Raw genomic sequence first — 18119 nt, forward strand, 5'->3', positions numbered from 1 at the left:
TCTCCTATCAGTGAGTACAGCTAGTAATTGTTCCTTAAAATTTTCTTCACTTTTCAAAGTTTTTATTTTCTTGTAAAGAAAATAATTTTGTATAACAGTGGTGTTTGATTTGCTCAATCATAGTCTTCCTTTGTGTTATCTTCTGAGGTAAAATGTAAAGAGCTTTGCCTCTGTAATATTTTCTCTCCTCTGAGGAGTTTTCGAGGTCAAGATGAAATATGCAGTCTCTTTTCTGACATTGCTGACTCTCTCTTGGCTTGAACTACTTGATTTAAAATAATGCTAAGCTTTGTATTTTCTTATGGCCCTCTCCCCCAAAGTGTAATCCCTGAAAACTCAGAAACTCTCTTCTTCTTCTCTATCTGGAAGTTTTAGGGACAGATGAATGTCTTCTTCCCTGTCTACCCAAAGCTCACAAGGTGCTTAGTGAACGCTCCTTGTCAGCTGAAGACTATGAGCATCTGAATGTCTTAAATCTGAGGTTTTTGAACAGATATCTTTTTCTGGTCTGAAATTCCATGTGCAGCCATTTTCATTCAACCAATTCAAAAGAATATTTCTCCCATATTTTCTCAGTTAATAACACATGGGCACACATTTCTATAATATATTGATCAAAGCCCTGTAAGAAGTGTCAAAAATAAACTGAACCTACAGCCTCTTCCCCGGAGGAGTTTTACAGGTACAATATTTTTTAATAAAGAATATGCTGATGGCTGACCTTCTGGTAAAATGTTACACTTTCCCACATCTCTTTGGATTCATGCAGGATTTAACCTAGAAGTACCTTTAGGAACCTGATAAGTTATTGCTCCTGTAATTCTCTGTTAATTAGAATATTTGACTAAACAAATGCTTACTTTTTCTTAACTAAGATTTCAAGAATTCTTAGATACATTATTTAAATTGACGTTGTTTTGGTAAATGTTCACACCTTTCTCTTTATTTCTAATACAGGGACCTCCTGGAATACAAGGAGTACAACAGACTCTTGGATATTATAATAAGGTATGGCTTCTCTTTTTCACATCTTATATACACAGACATTTTATGTAATCATATTTTTGAAAAAACACTTATTAATTCCTAACTGCTCAGACTCTGAAACATGATCACATATACTTAATATCTTTCCTCACTGAAAGTATGTTTCAAAAAAATGTATTTTGCTCAGCATCTTTTCACAAAACCAGCATTTTATTTTTATAAATTTTTTATTATGTTATGTTAATCACCATGCATTACATCATTAGTTTTTGATGTAGTGTTCCATGATTCATTGTTTGCATATAACACCCAGTGCTCCATTCAGTACATCCCCTCCTTAATACCCATCACCAGGCTAACCCATCCCTCCATCCCCCTCCCCTCTAGAACCCTGAGTTTGTTTCTCAGAGTCCATAGTCGCTCGTGGTTCGTCTCCCCCTCCGATTTCCCCCACTTCATTTTTCCCTTCCTTCTATCTTCTTATTATTTTTTATTTTTTAATGTATAATGTATTATTTGTTTCAGAGGTATAGTTCTGTGATTCAACAGTCTTACACAATTCATAGCGCTCACCATAGCACATACCCTCCCCAATGTCTATCACCCAGCCACCCCATCCCTCCCACCCCCCACCACTCCAGCAACCCTCAGTTTGTTTCCTGAGATTAAGAATTCCTCATATCAGTGAAGTCATATGATACATGTCTTTCTCTGATTGACTTATTTTGCTCAGCATAATACCCTCCAGTTCCATCCACGTCATTGCAAATGGCAAGATTTCATTCCTTTTGATGGCTGCATAATACTCCATTGTATACATATACCACTTCTTCTTTATCCATTCATCTGTCGATGGACATCTTGGCTCTTTCCATAGTTTGGCTATTGTGGACATTGCTGCTATTAACATCGGGGTACACGTACCCCTTCGGATCACTACATTTGTATCTTTGGGGTAAATACCCAGTAGTGTAATTGCTAGATTGTATGGTAGCTCTCTTCTCAACTTTTTAAGGAACCTCCATACTGTTTTCCAGAGTGGCTGCACCAGCTTGCATTCCCACCAACAGTGTAGGAGGTTTCCCTTTTATTCCACATCCCCGCCAACATCTGTCGTTTTCTGACTTGTTAATTTTAGCCGTTCTGACTGGTGTGAGGTGGTATCTCATTGAGGTTTTGATTTGGATTTCCCTGATGCCGAGTGATGTTGAGCACTTTTTCATGTGTCTGTTGGCCATTTGGATGTCTTCTTTGGAAAAATGTCTGTTCATGTCTTCTGCCCATTTCTAATCAAGAAGTGGATCATTTGTTCTTTGGGTGTTGAGTTTAATAAGTTCTTTATAGATTTTGGATACTAGCCCTTTATCTGATATGTCATATGCAAATATCTTCTCCCATTCTGTCTGTTGTCTTTTGGTTTTGTTGACTGTTTCTTTTGCTGTGCAAAAACTTTTTATCTTGATGAAGTCCCAATAGTTCATTTTGCCCTTGCTTCCCTTGCCTTTGGCGATGTTTCTAGTAAGAAGTTGCATGGCTGAGGTCGAAGAGGTTGCTGCCTGTGTTCTCCTTTAGGATTCTGATGGACTCCTATCTCACATTTAGGTCTTTTAACCATTTTGAGTTTATTTTTGTGTGTGGTATAAGGAAATGGTCCAGTTTCATTCTTCTGCATGTGGCTGTCCAATTTTCCCAACACCGTTTGTTGAAGAGACTTTTTTCCATCGGACATTCTTTCCTGCTTTGTCGAAGATGAGTTGACCATAGAGTTGAGAGTCCATTTCTGGGCTCTCTATTCTGTTCCATTGATCGATGTGTCTGTTTTTGTGCCAGTACCATACTGTCTTGATGATGACAGCTTTGTATAAGAACTTAAAGTCCGGAATTGTGATGCCACCAGCTTTGCTTTTCTTTTTCAACATTCCTCTGGCTATTCAGAGTCTTTTCTGGTTCCATACAAATTTTAGGATTATTTGTTCCATTTCTTTGAAAAAAGTTGATGGTATTTTGATGGGGATTGCATTGAATGTGTAGATTGCTCTAGGTAGCATTGACATCTTCACAATATTTGTTCTTCCAATCCATGAGCATGGAATGTTTTTCCATTTCTTTGTGTCTTCCTCAATTTCTTTCATGAGTATTTTATAGTTTTCTGAGTACAGATACTTTGCTTCTTTGGTTAGGTTTATTCCTAGGTATCTTATGGTTTTGGGTGCAGTTGTAAATGGGATCGACTCCTTAATTTCTCTTTCTTCTGTCTTGTTGTTGGTGTATAGGAGTGCCACTGATTTCTGTGCATTGATTTTATATCCTGCCACTTTACTGAATTCCTGTATGCATTCTAGCAGTTTTTGGTAAATTTAAGAAAAAATTACTTCAAAGTTTGCAAAACTTCATGCAAAAAATTAATGCAAACCATCGTGCTTCACCATTAATACTGTCACAAATCCAGTTTCTCAGAGGGTAGACCTAGATAATTTGCTGCCTTGAAGCTTGAGTAGCACAATAGGTGATAGATTTCTTATCAGAACCAATCACTGCTACGCTAAAACCTCAAGCAAACCTTTACATACCATAGATCAAGACTGGGGGTCCCCCACCTTTCAGGGAGAGGCCCCTTCACCAAGGTTTTTAAGTTGTAATCAGGGTCGATGGAATACTGACATGAAAGTCCCTGAATGGCAAAAGGCTAGGGTGTTTTGCTCTGTTCTTCAAGGAAACACAACAGAGGGAAAGAAAATGGGTGTTGGCAGTGAAGTAAGACCCAGAGACCTAAGTGTGACCATTGATTGACCCATCATTTTAATAACAAGTATTTGAGGTCTGATCACTTGGCATGAGGCATTGTGTCTACCAAGTAGGATCCCTTTATACACGATAGCTTGTTGTTGATACGATGCTGGTAAATAATTGTGCTCCTACACAAAAACAAGTTCAGAGACACTCCCCTTTATATCTTTCCTCTATGTTCTTGCTTTCCCTTTTAATAAATTCCTCTGACTACTGTCATTCTTCTCTGTTTAGAAATCCCAAAGAGATGCTATGTGCCAGCAAAGGCCCTGAAGATAGCAGGTGCTCAGAAGTGTTTATTAAATGATGAGCTAATTAGTTTGAAAAATCCCAGTTCTTTAATGAGATTGAATTCAACATAAAGACTATGGGAAGTGTGTAGAGCTTGTAGCACTTCCTAAGTGATTCTGTCTTAAATTTTCTCATTTACTTAGATTTTCTAGGGAGTATTCTAGGGAAGAATGTTTGGGGTATATTTTATGATTCTCTATTAAACATTTTTCTGAATAGATCTATACCAGCTTTTTCAAAACATTAGGGCTTGGCACAAGTGAAAAAGAAGTGAAGCATATCTAAAATTAATCAGTTAAAGTAAAATGCTTTTTCTGTAAAGGCATCTACTGTCACAGAATAGGATTTATCATAAATGCTTCAAAATAATGAGAATGAGTTTTCTGATGTCACAGTGTCAGCTAGAAAAACTTCAAGAACACACTCTATTACGATCACCTTTGGTATAAAATTTACCAAGTTGCTACTCAGCTACTTAAATATTTGCTATCCCTTGCAAAACTTTTAAAGCTTGTATCTTTACAGGTCTCTCAACACTACTTCTATATATAGTTTATCTTGCCTATGAGTCAGTTTTCCCTTAAATGAAGATATATGAAGCATTTGTATTTTAGTCTAAAGTTGAGAATGTACATTTTTTAACTTTAAGATTATATTTCAAAAAAAATGGGGGCTGACCAGAGCAGGCAAGTGGAGAATCTTGCTAAACCAGGACTTTGAACTTAGCTATTGTCTTGCCCAAAATAACTCCAGCTCTCTGTCCTTACTGCCGTTAGAGGACTGAGGCTCACAGGGATTTAGTCCACGTCTGCTCAAAATGTGGCTTTGGAGCTGGAGCATAACTGGTTAGAGAGGAGAGACCATAGCTTTTCTTCCCCAAATGATGCATTATAACCACTTGGCTTCAAAAGATTTTACACCCATCTGGGAATTGATGGAAGGTAGCTTCCCAAAGACTTTACTTTGTTTCACATTGAGAGTAGTTAGAGCTGTTTTATCAGCCTCCACCAGAATGGATGGAGGAGGTAAGTACCTACCTTCTCAGTACCTACACTGGCCAGTGTTTCTGGTTGATAACCACTTTATTCTCATCCTTAGCTTCACAAAGGAAAGGGTCAAATGTGCCATGATGAGAGAGATGCATGTTTTCACTTGGCGGTGACTTCACCCACCCACCCCCATCTGTTTTGGATACTGAGGTGGTTTCATTTTGCAATTCATTGCATGCCTGACAGTCTGGCTATAGCATATAAGGAGAGAGAAAGAAAGGAACATGAATGAAACTTCCTTGGAGATTAAATGATGGACCATATATTGAGATATATAAAGTGATGCTCCAAGGTTAAAATAATCTTCCCTTTTAAATTGGCATTGAATTATGTGATGTCTGCACTTGAGTCCTGGACACCAGCAACTCAGCTCCCATTCGTGCAGCCTGGATTCTGCTGAAGCAGCCACCCGTGGGAGGACAAGCAGTAGGCAACTCAGACACTCCTCCTCCCCACTCTAAACTCGAAAAATCCACAGGTCATTCCCTCATCCGAGGAATCCTCAAAGGCCAAGGAATTGTTCTGTGGTCCCTGCACAGGAGTTGGTCTTTTCCCCTATAGTTTTCTTTATGTCTTCTGGAGGGAGAAGCTAAGGCATAAAAAACCTTTTCCCCTCCTGGCACAAATCAAAAAGGGAATTGGGAGGGAGGGAGGGAAGTAAGGAAAAGAAAGAGACTAAGGAGTAAGGTTGGGAAGATTATATAAGTGTGTTTATATGTATTTTTGCATGCCCACTTGAGGCTGCAAAGAATAAAAGGTAGATTTCCCTCTCCATCACAAAAATAATTTACAAACAGCTGCTCCCACTTTGTAAGATTGTTTGCAAAACGAAGCAACAATGCTGAGAATATTCTTCCCCTTGAGGGAAATCTGCTCACAATCCAAAAAACTGTTCTTCATCTCCAACTCTGGGGATTTTAATAAAAATTTGATAGGCTGTGTCAACTGCTAACGCCATCAGATCCAGAGCCTCTTGCAACAGTCTAGATGGGGGGAAAAGTGTTATCTGTGGAGACCCAGAATGGGAGGATTTTACATTTGATATTGTTTTTAAAGATCCACATTTCAAATGCATAGTTGTGCTATCTTACATCGCCACACTCGGTGCAATTTGCAGAGAATCAGTCTCAGCGGTTGGAGATTGATGCTGTGCCTCCCAGCAACCAATTCTCTTGTTCACTTCTCCAAATTGTTGATCCAAAAAAACCAATTTGCTAGCAAAATAATCTATTTTTCTTTCAAGTATCAAATCATAACTTCATTTCAATATCCACAGACTAGAAAGGACAGAAAATCTTTCTCCAAAAATCAAACATTCAAAGTCTTTCCAAATAGTGAGTTAAATGCACCCATGGCCTAGAAAGTGAAGGCTTCCTTGGGGACACTAAAGGCAACGCTTCTGGACCCAGAAGATTCAGAAAAAAATTTAAATCCTAACTTCCTGTCTCTTCCTCCTTATGAACCATCTCCTGTGGCTCAACCTATCCATGTCCAGGTACATCCCCTTTTTTCAGAGAATACCTTCTCCAAGTCAAGTGGAATAGCTTGAGTCTTCCCACTTGCCTGACTATAGGTTTCAGAGTTCCATTCATCATTTCCCACAAGAGAAAAAGGACAGGTTCTGACATCCCTAAACTCTTGAAATGACCAGGCAGATTGGCAGCCCCATTCCACAACCCTCATCACTTCACTGGAGGACATTTTAAATAAACACATTTAAAACCATGTAACTATTACATTTATTCAAAAGGCGTATAAAAACCCATTCAAATAACATGGCACAAATGTACAAATGACCTAGTAAAATTAGAATAATATCTATGGCCAAATGCCAGATTCCAGAAATGTGAGGACTATGTCTCTTATTATTTCTCTAGAGCGAAGTAATTGTCTGGTACAGATAGCTTGGAGAAAGTAGAGAGCAAAATCTTACAATGTCAATGCTACTGAAGTTCAAGGTCAAATCTGCCTTGAGTATTATTAGCCTGAGAGTGGAGAACAGCTCCAGAGGTCACTGAGGATCCTTGATTAGATGGATTTCCGGGCCTAGATATTGAATGAAGCAAACATATGGGGCTCTGGCAGGCAGTAAATAGCCCTGTTTTTTTCTTTGGGCATGAAAGCTACCAGAAAATCAAGATTTTAGAACAATAGAGCGTATGGATAGAATAATATGAGCTGGTGCTGTAGAAGCAATTTTTCATCCCACCTAGAACATTTCTAATATCCTGTAGGTTGTGGGGAGGTGTGAGAGGAGGGGGATCTAAACCAAGATGCTATATTGGTTCTGCTCTGCAATTCAAGAGCATGGGACCTTCCAATCCAAGACCATCTCTGGATAAGTCATGTTGTAGACCAAATCATGTTCCAGCCTCCCCTAAAATTTTCTTTCTTAAACACAGCCAGGGAGAGATGCTGATGGGTTGTATACACTGACGGGCATCATGCCCAAATGACTAGTATGTTTAGGAAATGCCTCAGAGTTATGTTTTGTGCAGGTTGCATCTAAACAACCTACCATTTTGTAACTGCTGATCCTTTATGTATGTGTGTATGTGTCTTAGAGTTTCATACCTCATTTTCAAATATGTCCTTATAATAATATACAGCTCAGGATTTTGAGAATACAATTTTTATTTTCAATTCAGACATCTCAGATCAAAGTTAAACAGGAAAAATGAGAAATGTCTGTCACAAAACCAACAATAACAGCAGTTATAAACTACTTATTTTTGATTGGAGTAGGATGAATAACATGGAAGGTATATTTAAAATGTCAAATTATAGCAACAGTGATCTGAATGCATATTTTTGTTGTGTAAATGTTCCTCTACTTTTTCTACCAACACATAATATTTTAATAAAAAAATTTTAATGGGAGAAAACACATAAGTTAGAATTATAGGCTTATTTATTGAATATTTCCTGTATGTTAGGTACTGTGCTAGGAATGGGGCATTCAATTCCATCATGGAGCTTACATTCTAGTGCAAAAGGTGCAAGCTTCTTTAAACAAACACAAAAATAAAAATATTAGTATTGTAAAGAAAAAATACAATATCCAATGAGAAGATATGAGAGGGGAACCTGTCTGGGAGACCTGCAGGATCTTCCATGAATGGCATTTTATCATAGTTGAGACCTGAGGGATGAGTAGTTGCTAATGGACAGAGGAGTGAAGACAGAGTGATGACCTAGAGGGTGAAATGGAAAGTATCTTGGTCCATTTGAGAAGCCAAAAGAAAGCTGTTACAGCTGGAAATTCCAAGGGAGAACAGGGGCCACCATGATCCTGGAGAGGGAAATGCGTTTAGGTCATATGGGATTTTGATGGCTTTGTAAAAGTTTAGAAAGAAGGGACTCAGAATGTCTTAAAGGTATCTCTCTGACCTTATATAGAAAATATAGGTGTGTGGGGAGTAAGAGTGGATTATAGAATGCCAATTAGGGAGCTACTACAGTAGTCCTGGCAAGCCATGATGAGTGAGGGTAGGGAGTGTAAAGAGAAGAGATTTGGGGACCAGAGGCAGCCAGGCTAGATGACTGATTGGACTTGAGGAAAAGGAGGATGGTCTTAACAATGATACCCAGATGGAAGAAGGAAGACTTCTATGGAAGGGAAAGGATGAATTCAGATTTTCTTTCTCTCCTTGTTTTTTTTTTTCAATTGTAAAATGAAATGACCGTGCATTTTAACAAGTAACCATAGAGCTAGATTAGGAAGAAGCCAATGGTTATTATCCCACTTCTGGACTAATGCATGTTAACAGCATGATGTAATTCTTTCATCTTTCTCTCTCATATGTGTGTGTATTGTTGAATTTTTTAAATTCAGTTTTGAACTTGTTAAATATGAATTTCCTCGAAAATTTATAAGTGAATACAACAAGTGGAAAATTAGATACATGGGTCAAAACTCAGAAGACATATGCTGGGTTTATAGATTTGTGTTTGTGTAGATGATACCTAAACATGGGAGCAAAGAAGAGTGTCCAGGAGAAAATGTTGAGTCACAAGAGAAAAGGATCTGGACAGAGTCCTAAGGAAATCCAACATTTACCCATTAGGTGAGGGAGGAAGTGGAGAGGTCAGAGAGACAGGAAGATCCTAGGAAAGTGAGGTATTATAAAAGTCAAGAGAGTGGCGAGTGCAGCCAAGAGGTTAATTAATGGAACGTCCATTATAGTGAGCAACAAAGATATCATTAATAATGTTATAAAGTCATATCAGTGGACTTGTTGGGGACCAAGAGAAGTTGCCAGACATTAATTTGGAGTAGTGACAACTTGCCCTTGGAGGTGTGATATTTCCCCCAAATCACCTCCTGGGAGGAAGTCACAGAGAAGATAAATAGGGTCTACAAAGTTGATGTTTTTCAGCAATATTTCACAGAAGGTAAGAGAGGCAAAAGTGATTAACATGGTATTCATAAAAGCTATTATTACAACACTGTTACCTGACTATATTTTAATGCAGGGGCTGAATGTATTAATAATAAATGGACTTTTTTTGTACTTTTCTTTATATATATATATATATTTTTTTTTTCCACCTAGGGAAACCTTGGTGAATATGGAGTTCATGGCCCAAAAGGAGAGAAGGTAATCAGATTTGTCCAAGTGAATAAAAATATAAAAATATTCAGGGTTTTACACCAACATATACATTCCCATGTCAGGGACAGTCCTGCTGCCATGTAGGCTTGCGTCTCTGGGGAGCCTTCAGTGGGCACAAGCCTCCCTGCCTCCTAACCAGACAGCAGGATTAGACACTGAGGGTCTGCTCCCCGGTGAAGACTGCTGAATAGCAGCTGGCTGCAAGGAGAGAACACATCTAGGGGAAATAGCTGTAACAAAGTAAAGGAAATTAGGACACAAGCTTTGATTCATAAAGCGATATTTCATGAATCGTTGTAGGTGGCAAAACCATCTGAAGACCCCTTTAGCAAAATACCTCAGGCTCAGGCTCCCTATTTTTGTGTCTTCTCATGTACCCAAATATAAGCTGTCGTGGGGGCATTTTTTTGGTGGGGTTTAATAGTGTACAATCATAGTTTAACCAAACGATTATTTCAAAAACAGTTTTAAAATTAAAACGCTGATGGATTTCCACTGCGTCCTCATCGTCATCTGTCACCAGCTTAATTATATGAGGCGTGAAGATGACAGATTCACTTGACCACTCAGAAAAATGTTTCACTCTGGTTTGATTCTGGAATTGTGATGACCTTGGATTCAGTGTGAATGTGCCATTGTCAGGAAAAAAATGATGCCCATTAAATCTACAGAGATGAGTAGGTCTGAAAACACTCTGAGGGAATGTGGCCTGTGAGTGCTACTTTCATTTGTTCACCCAGTAAAAATTCTCTTGATTGAGGGCAGGGTATTTCAACATGAATCCAAGAAAATATGACTTCTGTGCCTCATAAATCAGTGCAACCCATCTATTCAAAAGATCATACATCTATCACCAGAAAATACTGCTAAAAGATAGTCTCAACAGAAACTAGGAATTTCTTTTAGATTGACCATTGAAAATGAAATTTTCTGCAAAAAAAATAAATAAAACCTTGACATTCTTAAAAAGACATCCAAAAAATATTGATTATACAGCCATAATAAGGCATTTGTGTGTCTGGGATTTTACTGCTAGTACATTAGCATTATTTTCTGTAACCAGATAGCTTACAGAATTTCTACACTACCGTACGAACACATTACATTTTAAGCAATTACTAAAGCACATGTGCAGGCTAACGGGGGAGAAAAAGCCACAAAGCTTGTCACATAGGACAGCTGAGCAAAGAAGAGTGTTGTGGCACTTTTAAAGTATTTAAACGATGATTCATTTATTGAAACCAAACAGCTGGCTTCTGATTGGCTATGTTCATTAGGAAGCATATGTTACTTAGGAATTCCTAAGACCTCAGTGATGAGAAATTTGATTCTGCAAAACAGGTGTATTTCAAACTCTAAGGACCTTTTCTATTCCTCAGAATCTTTTCTAATTGCTTCAGAATCTTAAGTGGAATTAGGAAAAGCCAGGGGTGTAACTCTTCCCTCCTCCCGCCCAGAGAAATAACCTAGAAGAGTCTACAGGGAACTTGATGCAGTACCTGATACAAATGTACATATGAAATGATTTGTAAGAATTCTAATTAATGGGAGAAGGACTCTGCCAATAAATAATACATAAAATAAACTGAAAGACAAGCATAGCACTTGCTGGAAGAATGAAGTCACCTCTACCTATACATAGGTACTAAGTGGTTAGTGTCTGTTCTGAATCAATACATTTGTTTTTTAAATTATTATGCTGTTCATGGGTCACCATAATAAGAATTTAAACCTCCTTCAAGCTGCCCTCATAGATTTTTCCTTGCACCTATGGTGGACCTTGATGGTTCTGAACGCTGGCTGCACACTGAAATCACTTGGAGAGCTCTTAGAAAATGCCAACGCTCAGACCTCACGCCCAGAGACTCTGATTGGTTGTGGAGCCCATACCTCTGGTTGATCTGGCATTGAGTCCATATCACTATTATTTAAAAGTGCTTCAGATGATTCTAATGGGCAGCCAGGATTGAGAACCACAGAGTGGTCAAAAAAACATGGGCTCTGGGGTCAAAATTGATTGTACCATTAACGGCTGCGTTGGGAAAATCATTTTATTTCTCTGAGCATTGGTTTCCTTGTCTGTAAAATGGGCATAATTGTGTCTACACAGAATTGATAGCAAGACTGAAATCAAATGAGATGAGATGAACTTACCCAAAAGCACAATACCTGACACACATTAAGCCCACACTAAAGATTTGTTCCTTTCTATTCATCCGCTCCAAACTTTCTTCTCATGAAGTCTCACTTCTCTCTCTTTGGTATTAATAACTGTTGCCATCCTTAACACCTGGTCTTGTTCATCTTTGTGCCTCCCACCATAATTTTGACAGAGAGGGACTCAATTTATGCGGTTGAACAAAAGATTTAATGAGAAGTACAATTTCAACACATAAGTGACTTGTTATTGCTATATATCACTTCTCCATGCAAAACAGAATCACGAAACCAGCCTACCATTTGGATCCCAAAATTGCAGTGAAGCACCAGAACAAACAGACAGCAGTAGAATCTACACAGAAATCACTCCTGGCTTAGCAACCACATCCTATATCAAGAGCACTTAGATGCAAGGAGAAACACCAATGAACACTAGTGGCTATTAATGGTAAATGGCAGTAAAGACCATGGCAGCCATGGGACCAGTCCACCACTGTTGAAATGATGACCTCTGCTCTGTAGTTTTCCTGAGACTGGCAGCATGTGATGAAGGAATAATGTATTTGCAAATTGGTTAAAGAGAACTGCTCCTTTACATAGACAGTGGAATAAGGTGGCAGAATATCTAAGGACTCCTAAGAAACTAGCAGGTATCTTTTGGGGCCAGCTGTCAGAAGGAAAAGATTTAGCCTCAACAGCACAGGTCTCTGAAATAGCATTGAAAGTGGCAAATCAAAGGACAGCCTTTCCTGAAGCTGAGTAAATTCATCACTTATCTTTCAGCTCATACCCACAGTGATAAATCACTGAACATTCATTTTAAGTATGAAAAACAACTCCTCAGGTGTCTAAAATTCAGGTATGAAATGTTTTTGTTTGCAGAATTTTCTATGAGGGAATAGGTGCCTAAGATTTCCTCTAAGTCCAACTTTACCCAAGTACCACTCAGAGAGACGGACAGATGCCTCTGTTGGGTCCTTTTTCTACATTTCAAAGGAGACTTATTTACATGGGTTCAAACATACAGCAGTTATGAATGTAATTACTGTTCTTCCTTGTTCAATCCCCTCCTCTTCCCCTTTGTTATCAGGCAGAAGTGATTTTTATAGTAATTTCTAGACCCCTTTCCCTGATTTCTACTTTTATATTTTGCAGATCAGTCTAACAACTAAGCGTATTTTTCTTTCACATCTATGCACTGGGGGATTTTTTTTTAAGATTTTACTTATTTATATGAGAGAGAGAGAGCACGAGTAGGGGTGGAGGGGCAGAGGGACAGGGAGAAGCAGACTCTCCGCTGAGCAGTTTTGGGAGCCCGATGCAAGGCTCCATCCCAGGATCCCGAGATCGTGACCTGAACCGAAAGCAGATGCTTAACCAACTGAGCCACCCAGGTGCCCCTGCATTGGGGATTTTAACACCTACCAGATGAGTAACACCTACCAGATGAGTAACAGGGAGGTCACTGTGTACCCCCTAATGCTCAGACAAGTCCAGTTGTTTATTTTCTTTTTAAAACCAACACCAATTGGCTTTTTAAATATATCCACCAATTTCTCCCTTTTCTTACTTTGGATAGAATTTGTCATATCTAGAAAAAAATTGCTTCTGCTACAGTGTGGTAAGTATAAGACCGATGATGGTACACTAGATGTTTAGATGGTAGAAGGAAAAATGCTTATATTAATAAAATCAAGATTAATTTTACAAAGTATATTCCACACATCTAGAAGAATCCTTTGAAATTACGATCTTGTTTATCAATTGCATATGACAAGTTCCATCTTCCTCTAGTGTAAAGTCACAAGATACTGATTTTGATAGCAATGTGGAAATAAGCCAACATTTTTAGGACCGTAATCAATTTTTACTTGAAGTACTTTGGGTAGACTGTTGTTCGAGGCTTCAAAATAAACAGATAAATACATCCACAGAAGGGGAGAGAAATGGAGATATGCCCTGCAGGCTTGTTTATGATAAGGAAAAGCTAGAGACAACCCAAATGCCCATCAATGGGGCTTGGATAAACCCTGGTACGTTAACATTTTCCAGTGGTTACAATGAGTGAGCTAGATCTATATGTATCAATAGAAAGGGATATTAGAAACAACTGTGAGTGGAAAGAAGCAAGTTCTAGGATGTAAAATATAAAAATAAAGCTATTTATGGAATTCATTATAAATATCCCAAATAATATATTGTTCATGATTACATATATGCAGTAAAAGTGAAAAACTATGGACTGAAAATATAAATATACATTTAAGAGAGTGGCTCCCTTTGGGACAGAAATAGAGGGGAAAATACAGAAAATTTCTTCTTTGTAAATTTTTGTATTTCTTTCATTTTGGTTGCCTGGTATACAGAGGTTTGCCATATTCCCCTTCATGTTTTCTGTAGTTATTTTTTTCAAAATAAAAAATATACAAGACATTGTGTGAGAAAGGTATATGCCCAGAAATACAATGGTGAACATCATTTTGCAAAAATGCTTTTGAGATTGGAATAAACCCAACATACATAACTTCTAGTGGCTATGTTTACTTTACCCTCATGTGGGATTCAAGGATCTTGGTAGATGCTAAAAGAAAGCACAATGCTGGGACTCCTCCAAAGTCTGATTAGTGATCTACTTCCTTTCCGCTATATTATTTCTAAATTGTATTTTCTCAAAATACTTTTTATATGTCACATACAAACCCCTCTTCAAGATCACTGACCAGAACATCTTAGACATTCCTAAGCTGCTGTTACCCCATCAACAAGAATGCCTTCTCTTTGTCCACAGCCAGTCATTTCAGTGATCATATAAATGCTGGGAACAGCTGAGAGACTCACTTTTCTTCCTATGGCTCCCCCACTCCTTCACCTGCCCCCACCTAAAAAAAGAAAGAAGTGTCTGAAATAAAATGAGTCCAGATTATTGTGGCAGTTCAACAATCTCATGTCTTTAAGATCACACATACACACACACAAAATTTTTTTGGTGAAACAAGACAAAATTATAATTTCTTTCTTCTCTGGACATCTTGCCTTGAAAAATAATTTTTGTCTCTCATTAATTTTAAATATCATAACAAATATTATGGATTTCTGAAAGAGCTGAAGGCATCATGAAGTGCTGACAAATACATTATTATGCAGACAGTCTAACCAGTTTCACGTTGTCTCTTGGATGATAGCAGATAAATTCCGTGGTTGGTGGGAGCACAAGCAATTGCTCTGAACCGCAGTCACAACAGTACTCACCTGACCTCACGCAAAATCTCTCTTCTGCTTTTTCTCAAAAGGGTGAAACTGGACAACCAGGATTCCCAGGGTCCATTGGCCCTAAAGGTCAAAAAGGAGAATCGGTAAGTATGAAAGCTTTTAGGGCAAAGGAAGAATATTTTTTAAAAAACAGAATTAAAAATATTTTTCCTAATCAGCCCTAATTCCATGAGCCTTGTTTGCCCCTGCCTTGGCAAGCAAAAACAGATCAGATATTTGAGCAAGTGCTCTAGCAAGGCATGAAGTCACTCAATCAATTTTTAAAAAATAAGATAGGTAGGCTATTATCACCCCTCTTCTTCATATGAGGCAACTGAGGCCCAGAGAGGTTAACTAACTTGCCCTAGGTCACAGAGCCAGTAAATGTTAGAGCTATGAATCACATTTAGGTAGGCTGATTCTAGAACGCAGGGCTTAAAAATTACTAAGCTGCCCTTCTATAACTAAACATGATAGCTATAATAAATAATAAAATCAATACACTGAAGACTGGGGCTAATATATCCAAAAAATTAGAAACGTGTATATATCTGTTCTTAGGATACTTTCTGAAGTTACTTTCCTTCCTTGGTTTTTATAAGATCAAAGTAGCTTCTCAAGCCACTTTTCAGTATTACTGAGTCCCCTTTCTTTCAAGACTTAGCTTTTGCGGTAGGAGGAGAAAACCTAAATTATCATTTATACTCAAATCAGACTGCCTAAAGAGATTACATGAATCCTAGTTAAAAATAGCTTTTTTTTTTAAATCCTGCTAAAAAACAAAAACAACCTACAGCAGCTCATAAGAATCAGCCAGCATCAGACTTAAATGTTTTATCTTTATTCAAAAGTGTAATACCTTTTTTCTTTTATTATGTTATGTTAATCACCATACATTACATCAGTAGTTTTTGATGTAGGGTTCCATGATTCATTGTTTGCGTATAACACCCCGTGCTCTATTCAATACGTGCCCTCTTTAATAACCATCACCAGGCTAACCCATCCCCCCATCCCCTCCCCTCTAGAACCCTCAGTTTGTTTCTCAGAGTCCACAGTCTCTCATGGTTCGTCTCCCCCTCCAATGTCCTCCCCTTCATTTTTCCCTTCCTACTATCTTCTTTTTTTTAACAAAAATCACATTTCCCTTTTTCCTTGCCAGGGGGAACAAAGGACATTGGTTTAGCAGAGATAGTGAATGCAGAGGTCACGAAAATGCCCGCGTGCCAAACGGAAACAGTAGGAAAAGCATTTAATATTACAAAGCCAAAATTTCCCTGCGCTTTGGCTATAAAAATTAGGCTTGTTTGGCAATAAGGGTAATTTTGCAGGCAGTGGTAGGGTGAGGGCTTTTACCAGAGTCCCCCAAGCTGTCCTGCCTCCAGGGGTCATGCTCTCTCACCTTTAGTGTCTAGTCCAAGCTTCTAGTTGTCCAAGCTGTCTAGTGACTGTCCAGGACATGACAGTCTTTAATAGGGCTTCCCAACTTCGTATTTCCAAGAATGTCTGAGAAACTCCCGTTCCACAAATCCAGCCTGGTGGATGCTGCCCCTTCTACCTGCCTAATTACTCCTGACACTCCACACTTGTTGGCAGCTCTTACCATCTTCTAACTGCTTCTGTAGGTCTGCACTGTCTCCTCGCCAAGCTTGAACATTGACTCTCACCTCTTAAATTACTCGTGACACATGGCAGACCCAGACTGAGCACTTTTATAAATTCTACTACCTGAAACACAGGAAGAGCAGAAAAGAGGAACTTCCAGTGGTTTAAGAGCAGTGTTTCCCAAAGGTGGAATGTGCACTTGAATTACCGGGGGCTCTTTTGAAACGCAGGGTCTCATTCAGGAGGGCTGGGGTGGGGCCTGAGAGGCCACACTGCTTACTAGTTCCCAGGTGATGCTCATGCTGTTGGTTCATGGATCATGCTCTGAGTAGCAGGACTTGGAGGATTTCACAGCTCCTAGGAAATCCGCTCTGGTTTTCTCTCCCACTGCAGGTGTTTGGGGGCAGCTCACCTACCTCCCTGAGATTATCTTTAGCCCCATCTGCCTTACCCGGGAGAAACAGGCTTCTCTTCCTTTTTTCTGCTTGCCAGTTCCCTCTTAATCCCTTAATGATTCCATGTCCCTTATACAGTAGTCCCACGTTGTGCAAGGGGGATAGATTCAAAGACCTCCAGTGGATGCCTGAAACCGCCAATAGTACCAAACCCTATACAGATGACCCTGAACAACGTGGGAGTTAGGGCATCAACCCCCCAGTGTAGTCAAAAATCTACATATACCTTTTGACTCCTCAATACCTAATTATTGATAGTCTACTGTTACCCAGAAGCCTTACCAATAACAAACAGTTGATTGCCACATATTTTGTACATTATATGTATTATATACTGTATTCTTACAATAAAGTAAGCTAGAAAAAAGAAATGCTATTAATAAAATCATAAGGAAGAGAAAATACATTTTACTGCACTGTAAAAAATCCATATATAAGTGAACCCACGCAGTTCAAACCTGTGTTGTTCGAGGGTCAAGAGTATATACTATGTTTTTTCATATGCATACAGATCTATGAGGAAGTTTATTTTATTTAAGATTTTATTTATTTATTTGAGAGACGGAAAATGAGAGAGAGCATGAGACGGGAGGGTCAGAGAGAGAAGCAGACTCCCTTCTGAGCAGGGAGCCCAATGCGGGACTCGATCCCGGGACTCCAGGATCATGACCTGAGCCGAAGGCAGTTGCTTAACCAACTGAGCCACCCAGGTGCCCCGAGGAAGTTTATTTTATATACTAGGCACAGTAAGAGATTATCAACAGTAATAATAAAATTATAATAATATACTGTAATAAACATTATATGAATATGGCCTCTCTCGGAATATCTTGACCTGTACTCACCCTTCTTCTTGGGATGATGCGAGATGATAAAATGCCTCCATGATGGGATGACGTGAGGTGAAGGACACAGGAACT

General features: G+C 38.7%; 1 protein-coding gene across 1 annotated transcript in view; it reads left to right on the forward strand.

Annotated features, from left to right (window-relative positions):
• COL19A1 (collagen type XIX alpha 1 chain) overlaps positions 1-18119 on the forward strand; it is a 321624-nt gene that overhangs the window by 235102 nt on the left and 68403 nt on the right. The window contains exons 17-19 of the mRNA XM_034990815.1: positions 958-1008; positions 9671-9715; positions 15181-15243. Coding sequence (XP_034846706.1) covers positions 958-1008; positions 9671-9715; positions 15181-15243 — 159 coding nt within the window. The remainder of the gene's footprint in view (positions 1-957; positions 1009-9670; positions 9716-15180; positions 15244-18119) is intronic.

This window comes from Mirounga leonina, unplaced genomic scaffold (assembly GCF_011800145.1).
Source record: "Mirounga leonina isolate KUSES-001 unplaced genomic scaffold, KU_Mleo_1.0 Mir_53, whole genome shotgun sequence".
NCBI classification, from domain to species: Eukaryota; Metazoa; Chordata; class Mammalia; order Carnivora; family Phocidae; genus Mirounga; species Mirounga leonina.